Source organism: Antechinus flavipes, chromosome 3 (assembly GCF_016432865.1).
Source record: "Antechinus flavipes isolate AdamAnt ecotype Samford, QLD, Australia chromosome 3, AdamAnt_v2, whole genome shotgun sequence".
In the NCBI taxonomy this organism is placed as follows: Eukaryota; Metazoa; Chordata; class Mammalia; order Dasyuromorphia; family Dasyuridae; genus Antechinus; species Antechinus flavipes.
The window spans coordinates 154,933,329-154,945,349 of record NC_067400.1 but is presented as its reverse complement, the minus strand read 5'-3'; the positions used below and the strand labels follow the sequence as shown (position 1 = coordinate 154,945,349).

The window sequence follows — 12,021 nt, the reverse complement described above, 5'->3', positions numbered from 1 at the left end:
ATCTCCCTTCCAGTATATTCATTCTCCTGCAGCTACTGTTCTTTTGCATTTAAGTTGATGCATTCATGCTTCACTTTTTCCTCATAGAGCTCTTTCTGCCCACTCAGTATATAATCCCCAGATTTGCTTAATCATACTCCAAGCACTTGTTTACCATGTTATTGTCCAGCTTCTTCAAATGACAATATAGCATAGAGCTAGTCTATGAGGATTCAAGTTTTTACACTGCTCAGATAATAGCACTCCAGGATTATTTTGTCAGTCTTCTCAGAATCAACCATAGATTTACTGGTTCATAAGGAACTTTGGAAACTCATCTCTTTTCACAAGAATTCAGACATAAACAATTTATTCACATTAATGGCATCATACCAAACCAGGCTATAAACAAAGGAAACATTTTCCATTCTATAGAGAAACTATAACACTAAAGTGTAGTTCATATAGATACATCATATCTATAGGTTTATCTTGTAAGTCACAAGAGTGAATATTTTGCAGAACTAGATTATTTTTCTATACTAAAACTCGCAGGCAGCTAAAAACTCCTATTTATTTGAAAGATCTCAGGGGGAAATTTCTGCTATCCCCTTCTTAGATGACTGAGAAAAATTGATGATAGAATAAAAAAAGTACAGTCATTCAATATCTGGGACTATTAATACTAGTCTTAGACCTATTTTGAGATTCTTTCATGAAATGCAATTTTTGTACAAGTTCTTAATGTTGCACTTGTTGCACTATCTGCTGATGTATTTCCCCATTATGCACAAAATCTAAAATCACCTTCTTTAAATTTTCCAGCTTCGTAAGTCTGTTTTCAGCATCAGGGCAAGGAATCTTCTGGAAAAGGAGACAGCAGTCACAAAAATCCTCAGGTAACAATGAATTGTTGATTGCTACATTTTTCCTTTTAAAATGGATATTATATCTATATGTATATGTATACACATATATTGATAAGTAGAATATAGCAAATATGTATGTATATCACATACATGTGTTACTTTTTTATGTATATTAATGATTTATGACCATTATATTTATAGCAGTTTCTGAAAAGAAAATATTTTCATTTTTTATAAAAAACACAATTGTGGTCTTTTCTCAAATAATATATAATGAGCTCAGCCAGTCAAAATTAAATAGTTCTCTTTTATTTTGTTTCATTACTACCTATATTATAGTAAGTATATATCAATATTAAAAATTTTGTTCATATTTAAATGAAACATGTTCTCCAGGACTGGAGATTACACATGAGCTTACTTTGGAGATTTTGAAGGAAATCTTATGGGCAGTAAAGTCTCTTTCTATTTTCTTCTTCATCCCCCCTCACCAATAATATCTCTACCAAGATTGCCACTGAAGAGTTTTCTCCCCCGACTAGCTCTTTATTGTGGTCTAAAAACCAAAAATCAACCTGACAGTATGTGATCTGCAAAGCTCTGTTCTTGCATTCACCTTAAAATTATATCATCTGGATATGCTAATCAGCCAGACAATCTTCTATAAATTTGTTTCATACTCTGACCAAAGAAAGAGATAATTGCAGACAGCTAAGTGTTAGGCCTGAGTAGCTTTTGTCAGGTAAAAGTAGGTGTTTATGGTAATTAACAGTCACCACCAGCTACACGAAGAGAGAAGGATATTTTCTGCCTTTTATACACTTGAGTTCTTGTACAGTTTTCTCCTGCAGTATTACCTACTCTAGGCTTTGTAAACAAAAGCTTAGCTACTTGTAGCCTAAAGATAAAAGAGCACCTGTAACTCCAAATAGCTACCAATTAGAAAAAAAACCCAACACACAAATTCCATGTCAATCTCAGATTAATAGGTTTTAAGATTCCTTACCAAGCCAATGGACAATGTACTTTTGGGCTTGATAGTTGGTAGTATATATATCTATATACACATGTAAAATCTAAATAGATAGATAATAGTTCCTGAGCAATGTGGTACAGCCAATATAAAAACTCATATTGCTCATTGCTAAGGGGAACACTACAACTGAGGAACTTATTTATTTTTTTACAGGTTCAGACCAAGGTATAGTAGGGCCTTTAAAAAAAAACGGACTTCCCATTTATGTGTTTCACAGCATTTGCATGTTCATTCATTTGTGAATACAATCATCATATGCATTAACAAATATCCATTTGCATGCAAAAAGTTAAAAAAAAGATAATAAGGTTATCCCCTTCTAATTTTGCATGTGCAAAAAAAATTATCCTTTTCCAGCTTAACCTTTAAAAGGAAGAAATTTGTTGTTCTGTATTTGGAATAGCAGCAATGGGACAGTATCTCATAAACCACATGTACTGAAGAGGGAATTTCAAATATGGGCAAAGTGTCTTTCTTTTGACTTCAGTGTATAAGAAGCTCAAATATTGTAATGACCACCTACCTGTCTTTGAACTTGCTCTAAGTCTCCATAAGAAGCATCTTCCAGCTGATTAGTGAAGAGGAGTGGTGAGATTGCCCAAGTGAAGGGTGAGAGTATTGCTTCTTCATCCATGATTTGACCTTGCTGCTTGTTCTGGTGATTCTTTTTAAATAGTCTTCCAGTGCTTCCCAATTCCTATTGGTTTTATCTCTCTAGTTGCCCATGTTCTCTCAGAGGAAAATTCATTTCAGTACATCAAGAAACAACCGAAATGGCAGAGAAAATTGGAGACACAGAAGATTTCTCACACACACATACACACATAGACTCACCTCGAAGAGGAAAAATAAGAACATTTAGCCAGAGAAAGATGTTGTCACTCACAGGATACTGTAGGATACATAAATACATTCCAGCAGGAAGAGAAAGATATATTTTTGTGCATCTTCAGAGGATACTACAATATCCCAGTTTATATATAGGACATCTCTGTGGAGACCTGTAGCATGATGAGGCATTCAGCTCTGACATCTAACCTAGTCAATACTGCTGAACTATGGAATGGCCTGGGCACACATTTCCAAATTTAGTATTGTTTTCCAAAAACTGTCTGAAACAAGATGTTTCAACATGAGACCTGAAAACTCTTACATGCTGAATACCTTCAAAGCAAAAACATGCACATATACAAGCACACACTTCTAAACAGATTACTTGCAGCAAAAAGTTCTGATTTCACCAGAGCAGAAGTTCTAGACCAATCTACAACCTTCTCTCTGTCCTTTACTCATATGTCAAAGGGATCATAATTCCTAGAGATAGAATATGGAACTTATCTAATAAAACAGGACCCAAGCTGACTTTGGATATTATTAGTCCTATTACACCAAGTAGTGGTATGTTCTTGTAACTCCCTGCTAATGTAATTTCAATGTTGGTAGCTTACCTGAGCTCAGAAATTCTAAGTGTATCAGAATATATATTCCACATGTATCATAAGAAACATTAAATAGCAATCCAAAATTAGAAAAATAACTGAGAACCAAAAACTCTCAGAGAACAAGTGCTTTCTTGTTTTTTGTTTTGTTTTATTTTGTTTTGTTCTTAAGAGAAGGCCATTGAAGATTTCACTTCCTTGAAGATTACCACTTTATTGCTACCTCACTGATGGCCACAGAGGCCATGAAGTAAAAGTGTAGGTTGCTGAAATGAAAGCAGCTGTAATTGAGTATATTAGTCATTTCCAGAATATGTCTCTAGTTTAAGCCTGTGGATAAAGATTCAAGCAAAACTCCCACACTGAAAAAAAATGTCATTTTTCTAAAAAGTAACTTCTAGTAAAGAAAGGAAAGGAGTAATTTTCAATACAGAATTACCTCAGTATAAAAACATAGTCATGGGATAACTCGGAGACCTACTCATTATAACTGAATCCATTAAACAGTTTTAAAAGAATGTACTGTTGTCACTGTGTCTGAAACACTTCAAATATCATCCTGATTTTTTTTTAAGTTGGGGAGGGGGAGCAGTCTTTTCGAACTAGATCAGGAATTGACCCAAAATATTCAAACCAAGATGTGACTTTCCTGAGGCAAAACTGTGAGGCAGTCAGTGTGGATCCCCAATACTTCCTCAAGGAACTTTGTTATTTTATTTTCTTAACATCCCTGATCAATCCCTGATTGTCAGATTCTATCAAGTTTGTCTCACTATCCTCTCTCTTTTCACCCGTTTCATTACTATTCCAACTGATACCACCATAGTTTAGGTTTTCCTCATCTCTTATTTTAATTACTAGTTGATATCCTTGCTTTTGCATCTCTTCTTTCCAGTCTTTCACATAACCTAATATGTAATGTATTAAACACATCTGACTTTATCACTCTTCTGCTCAGTGTTTCTTTGACCCCATTTTGTACTAAATCAGATATAAAATGTTTAGCCTGACACTTTGAATGTCAGACCACCACAATTTGATTCCAAGCTATCATCCAAGCATTATTTCATATTCCTGTCTTGCCCACACTCGTATTCTGTGCAAACTGAATTCTTGGTCATTCTATCTATTTCCAAAGTCTTCACTGATTCCCTCCAGTTGCAAAAAAAATTCATGTTCAGATTTTTCAAACTGTTTTGTCAAGATTTCTCCTTTGCACTTAGTACATTTTGCCCTGAATTATATTTAAGATATAATTGTATCTTTAGTATTTGTCAGAACTCTTATGTACATTTTAAGTGATTAATAAATTTTATTGATTTCTTCTGGTTCTATAGTATTAAGCTATATTTTTGTGTCTCATTTTTGTTCTCAGTTAACTGTCATTTGGCATAGTGTTAATTGTTAAAGTTATTAGAGAACAATCAAATTGTCACTCTTCCTACGAGTATTGCACTTTTAAATAGGACTCAAAGATGGAAATGTTCTTAAGACCTAAAGAAATGGTATCATATGGATAGAATAACAAGTGGTGAGGTTAATATTTGGGGACAGAAGTACTACAAAGCTACATTCTATCTATTTTTAGATTAGCAAACATTTATTTTATCTTCTCTTACCTCTCCTCTTCTTGGGAAAACAAAACAAATCCTCTTATCTCTTACCCATGAGAAAAACAACCCATAAAACTTTATAACAAATATGCATAATTAAACATTTGGGGATCATGTTCAAAAATATTTTCATCCTACACATTAAATCCATCAGCTTTCTACCAGGAGGTAGGCAATATTCTGAGGAGGCATTGCAAATGGAGAAAGAGTTTCATGAAGAAGAGTTTCAAGAGGATAGTTGTTTGCCAAATAAGACTGCCAGTAAGCTGTGTCACTGTCAGTTATTTGACTCAGGAAGTGGGTAGAGGAGTAGCATGGCTGAAACCATCTTGGCTTTGGAGTCAGGAAGAACTGAATCCAAGTTCCAACTCTGACTCACACTAGCTGTATGACTATGGTCAAGCTATATAGCCCTTTGACCAGCTAGGCAACTATAAGAAATGAAGTTCCAAAGGATTTGGATACAAAGAGTCATTAGACATTTGGTAAACCTTAATGGGATGACATCTGCATGAGTGGAGACCATTCCATTTTTCCCTACTATGTTGGAATCCTTACTAACTGCTAACTAATTAGAGTTGATCTAATCTTACAAGAAGATGTTTTGGGCAGAACCTGAAACAAGGTACTAAGTAGAACTACCCATAATCCCTCTCTCTGGAAGGAGCATAAATAGGCCAATGGGCCAGTCGGAGAGTTCTTCAGAGAAGAAGACGCTACAAGTCGAGATTTCACCGAGTGAAGAGTGGAGCTGGCTGGAGGCTGAAGAAAGCAAAAGCAGAGGCAGAGGCTGAAGGACCAGACCTTTGAATTTGGTGACATTCGGAGAGAGCTCTTGGAACCAAGCAGAGAGATAGGCCTCTAAGCTAACCGGGCTATATTGGAGATAATAAAAGATCTGAACTTTTATCACCTGGCTGCGTTTTTGAGAAGAAAAAGATCACAACATTTTGGCGCCCAACGTGGGGCAAACAGACTCCCCCCCCCCCCCCCCAGTGGATTTCAGTGGAAAAGCTCCGATCCTGATTCAAGTGGAAAAGCCTCTGATCCTGATCCAGTGGAAAAGACTTCAACCCAGAAATTAGGGTGAGTGCAACAAAGAAATTTTGTTAGAAGAGTTAAAGTAGAATTTCAGCTAAGATGGGACAGATATTTAGAAAACAGCCTGTTTCTGTTCAAGGAAAATGTTTAGAGAGCATTGTCAAAGTTATGGAAAGCCAAGGTTTAATTATAAGTTTACAGCAAATCACTGAACTTTTACAAACTGTAAAGGACATATGTCCTTGTTTCTCTCTTGATAAGGAATTAGATCTAAATGAATGGAAATTGGTTGGAGAGGATCTTTGTCAATTCTATGATAAAAATGGGCCTAACTCAATAATTAATACATATAATGTAATACAATTGGCTATAAGAAGTTATTTAAGTGATAGAATGATGAAAAGGAAAGTACAGGAGGAAGAAATGCCAACTTTACTAGGTGAAAAGGAGGACGAATCAGATGAGAATGGAGTTAATTACAATTCTGAGTATGATACTTCACAGCAGGAGGAATTAGGTGATTCCATATCTCATGACCCTCCCCCCACAATGAACCCTTCATGGGTGGAACAAGGGGGAGGGAGAGAGACAGAAACACAGTCAGCTTCTCCTATAAAGCAGAATTTGACAAGATTAGAAAAAGCATTAATTAAAGCAAAAAATGAAGGAGAAGATATATCTGATTTTATAAATGCATATCCTGTGATTGAAGAGCTCAACTCCTCAGGTCAAAAAGAGAGAAAATACACTGCTTTTAATTTGGGAAAAATTAAAGATTTGAAAAAGGGTTGCACTCTTTATGGGGCTACATCATCTTATGTGAAGATGTTACTAGATAATTTGTCTTATGAAATCCTAACCCCGAATGACTGGAAATCCATAACGAAAACTTGTCTAGAACCGGGACAAAATTTATTGTGGCTTTCGGAGTTTCATGAATTATGTAGGATTCAAGCCCAACGCAATAGGCAAACAGGAACTATTGTACAAGTTGCTTTTGACCAACTAACTGGAGAAGGTCAGTATGCAGAGAGTTCAGAACAGATTTATTATCCCATAACAGTGTATGAGCAAATTTCTAAGGCTGCAATAAAAGCTTGGAATTCTCTCCCTGGACAGAAAGATGGAAATAATGCTTTCACAAAAATAGAGCAAGGTCCCAATGAACCTTTTGCAGATTTTGTGGGACGTTTACAAACAGCTGTAATAAGAACCATTGGAGACAATGCAGCAACAGAAATAATGACTAAACATTTGGCTAAGGAAAATGCCAATGAGGTTTGCAAAAGAATTATATTGGGGCTAGACAAAGATGCTCCTTTAGAAGAAATCATTAGACGCTGTGCCACAGTGGGCACAAATGCTTATTATGCCCAGACTATGATGAACATGCAAAGACAAGGTCCTTCTTGGCAGAGGAATTCTAGAGAAACTCGTCGATGTTTTCATTGCGGAAAAATTGGACATTTGAGAGCTCATTGTAGATATGGAGATAGAGTGAGAAGACAGGGTGAGAGAAAACCCAAAACCCCATGTCCAAAATGTAACCGAGGCTTTCACTGGGCCTCTAAATGTATATTGACCCAGAGGAAGGAGAGGCAAGGCCCAGCTACAAAGTATCAATCAAAGGACAGGTGGGGCATGATAGCAGCTGAGGTTACACCCAGAGAGACTTTAGAAATTCAGAACTCTGATGTCATCAACCAACAGAAAAGCAATCAGGATTACAGTTGGGAAGAATACAGGCCTTTTAAGACAACAAGGCAATATCCAGTGCAAATGGCTCCAATGTAATTAAAGATGATGAGGAGAAATCCCAAATTTGGTAAATAGAAGGGAATTAGATTAACTGCTTGGGGAAGAGGATCTGCTTATATTTCCACAGATGGAGAAAGAATCAGATGGCTGACTATGAAACTGTTAAAAAGACTTTTAAAAGCTTCAGGAATCATTGGATTTCCTAACACAAGATGAAACTGTTTTACTTCTTGAAAAACCAGCAAGAATCATTGGGTTCCCTGAGATGAAAAATTGTTGATGAGACTTTTGCAGTACTTCAGGGCTTACAGGAACTATTGGATTCCTGGCACATGAACTAATGGACAATGGAATCCTATTGGACTGTTTCTAGGACTTATGGACATGTGTAAATTTTTAGGTTGATTCATGTTGTTACATTACTACTAGCCTGTGTTATATTGCTATGTACTTATGTAAATTATGTATAATGCCTCCCATATTGATGGATTTATGTATACCATGTATATCTGTTACAAAGTTCTGGCCCATATTGATGGATTTATGTGTACCCCCTCAGAAACCCCCTATGTTTTAAAACAAAAGAAAGGGGGAGATGTTGGAATCCTTACTAACTGCTAACTAATTAGAGTTGATCTAATCTTACAAGAAGATGTTTTGGGCAGAACCTGAAACAAGGTACTAAGTAGAACTACCCATAATCCCTCTCTCTGGAAGGAGCATAAATAGGCCAATGGGCCAGTCGGAGAGTTCTTCAGAGAGGAAGACGCTACAAGTCGAGATTTCACCGAGTGAAGAGTGGAGCTGGCTGGAGGCTGAAGAAAGCAAAAGCAGAGGCAGAGGCTGAAGGACCAGACCTTTGGATTTGGTGACATTCGGAGAGAGCTCTTGGAACCAAGCAGAGAGATAGGCCTCTAAGCTAACCGGGCTATATTGGAGATAATAAAAGATCTGAACTTTTATCACCTGGCTGCGTTTTTGAGAAGAAAAAGATCACATTACTAGGTTAAAAAAATGTGATTGATAAATCATATGAGCTCCAAACTTTGTGAGAGAATGGTGGAAATTTTAATGTTGGATATTAAATTATTTGGTATGTGAATGACCCTCATGAGGCAAAAACATTGATTTCAATTCTTTGGTCTTCACTTTCATTATCTATAAAATAATGGAGTTGGACAAAGCAGGGGTTCTGAATCTAGGCTCTATGATTGTTTTTAAAATAGTTGTGTAACTATTTTTCATTATAGTTTCCTTTGTAATACTATGTGTTCTCTGTCAAGTATTTTTTTAAAAAAATTATTCTGAGAAAGGGTCCAGTTGGCTTCATCAGAATGCCAAAAAGATCTGTGCCACAAAAAGACTTGAATATAAGAGTCCAAATCTGAAGCTAATTTCCAAGATCCCTTTCACCTCTATCTGAGGTTCTGCTATTTCCCAAGTTTTCTTCTCATTAATTCTAGTGAAATTCCTGTGCCATGTGAAGGAAGGAAAATCGGTTTTTCTAACACAGTCAACATCATTAATTAGTACATTGTAGAACTTCTCTGACCCATAAAGGTAACAAATTATCCCAAGAGAGTGGAAAGCAAGAATGGCTTTTTAATGTTAGATAAAATGCCTTATGTACTTTTATGTCTATTAAGTGTTCTATTTTTAATGTTAGCCACCAGCTTTTATGTATTATAGGCTATAGTAATCTTCTAAGTCCTATAAAAGACAGATAGTACTCTCTACTTTGAGGGTCCAAATTCCCAAATGCATGTCATTATTTGAAGTGGAACTCATAACATTCTTTGTAATGGAAGCAGCCTGCCTTATAAATTGCCACAAACAGGAAATTCAACCCTTTGAAGGAGAAAGCTGGTTAGACACGCAATGCACCTCAGTCTGGACTTTGTAAATAACAGTAAATTCTGTCATTTCGCCACTTAAGCATCTATGCATTCTATCGATTTTGTCTTTTCAAGTTAATCTTTATTATCAATACCAAATCACTACTAGAAAAAGTAAATCTTTTTAATAAGAAAACATTGATGGTATTTTTAGAGAGTTTGAGAGGATCATGTGTCTTGTGTCTAAGTGTGGATTTTTACTTGGCACAGTCATCTGTCTTGTTTTTGAAGACTTGTCTGAAGTCTTGTATTGTGAGAAAGATGGTGTTTTACTGCCTAAATTAGAAATCCAAGGGCACTATTAAATTTCCTGGTATTCTGATTTAAAGAGTGTTGTTGAGCTCCTCTAAAGAAAGTATTCTTCAAGAAGTAGTGACCTTTTCAATATATCACAGGAAATCAAAAACTTGTAACAGTGTGCTTTCAAACCTATCACCAGCCCTCTCATTTCTCAGTGTCATCAGCTCATCTATTACAGAATAGGGGTAATAATACATTATTTCTCCTGTAAAGAAATGGACACACTAATATGCTGATGCAAAATAATTAAGAAATGTAAATGCCTTGACAAGCTACCGCTTTGTATGCTTTGCCTGAAAGTGCCTCCATTTAGCTAAGGTAATTGGGTTGGGATTTTTCTAATATTCAAAACTTTGAAAGTTGGTCCTATGATTGATTTCATTTGGCTTTGTTCAAATTAAAATGTTTCTCACCAACATTTATATTAGTCTAAAAGTCTAAGAAATTGGAATTTTATATCAGGATAAGATTTAAATAACTTTAACTCAGTCCAGCTAGGTTATTTATATATATATATATTTTACATTGTTTGCATAATTAAAAGAAGTAGCATGGTGTAATGGAAAAAAGAACTAGATGTAGAAGTAACTCTGAAGGATGAGTGATAAAGATCCATCTTTGACAAAAGCTGGCTATTTTATCCTAGGCAAATCATATCAGTTAGTTGTGCCATCAAGCAATTATAAGACTGTAAATTATTTATTTATATATGTGTGTGTGTATGTGTGTAATTATGTATGTATGCAGGGAAATAACACTTGACAATTATAAAGGCAAAGAATCCCCAAACTATTTTGGAAGTAAACACTATAGAGAATATAAGTATAGAGAATTCTCAATAGAGAATAGAACTACCAATAACCTCTCTTGTCACTGATGACCAAACATTTTCTTGTCTCTGCTACAGAGCTCATGCACAATTCTTGGTGCATGCAAGTCAAGTGAAGTCAATAAGCATTTACTAAGTGCATATTACATTTGGTAAAGGGAAACCCAAGACTTCTCCGAGAATATTCACTGTATAGGGAAACAAATACAAATACAAAGTAAAAGCCAGTTAAGGACATTATACAATTGAAATCTGATCTGCTGTAGCACACCTAGTTCTATTTTCTTCCTGTCAAGAGAATCTCCACATCCATAGTATAAGAACAAGTTTAATGACATCAGCCCAGAGGTTGTATGTCTAGCTACTTTTGTCTGCCAGCAACATTAATGTAGAAAAGGGACTGAAATACTTGTTAGGATGGCTGGATTCAGCTACTCAGCTGTCTTCTCTCCCTGACTGGAATAACAAAATTACAGGTTCAATAGTAAATAACAATATAGCAGGAATCCAACTAAATTGTTCTTTCACCTACTATCTTTGACATTCCTAAGTGCTCAGAAAATATACATATAGAGATACATAGCTATAATATAGATATATAATATGGATAGATATATGTTTTTGCTATCTATATCATAGATATAGCAACAGGCTGCAATGTATATGTGAGAGAGAGAGAGAGAGAGAGAGAGAGAGAGAGAGAGAGAGAGAGAGAAAGGAAAGAAAGGAGGAGGGAGGAAAGGAGAGAGGGAGAACTACAAGAACAATTCAAGATAATTTATTTCTCCGAAATTTACTCCTCATTATCATTGCAACAGTTATTTAAAAGCCTCTTGCCCTCAACAACTTAACTGCCTAGCCCCAATGTCCATTTTTTTAACCCAAATGTGGCCAGCTCAGTCTCTCCTTGTAATTCATTAATAACAATGAACAATTAACTGCTGCTTTATGCTAACTACCATGTTTTGGAACCCTTGTTCCCTCTTTCTGTTCCCTTGAACTTCTCTCAACTTCATGCTTCTCCATTTCCTGCCCACTCAATTCCATCAATGTCTTTTCTTGTGTTCTATAGCTATTTCTATCCCTTCCTAGAATTTAGATTGATCAAAGCTTTGAAGGATAATTGAAAAATGGATGCACCTAACAATACAATCTGGCTAACTTGTGTTAGCATTAGTACTATAATCAAATCCAATAAGATAGGTGGATGTTATAATGATGAAGTATTTTTCTGTGTCTGAAGTATAAAAAGTCATTCTGCA

General features: G+C 35.6%; 1 protein-coding gene across 2 annotated transcripts in view; it reads left to right on the top strand.

Moving 5' to 3' along the window:
* NALCN (sodium leak channel, non-selective) overlaps nucleotides 1-12,021 on the top strand; it is a 513,455-nt gene that overhangs the window by 424,759 nt on the left and 76,675 nt on the right. For both annotated transcript variants that reach the window (XM_051984081.1, XM_051984080.1), the window contains exon 18: nucleotides 805-878. In XM_051984081.1, the coding sequence (XP_051840041.1) occupies nucleotides 805-878 (74 nt within the window). The remainder of the gene's footprint in view (nucleotides 1-804; nucleotides 879-12,021) is intronic.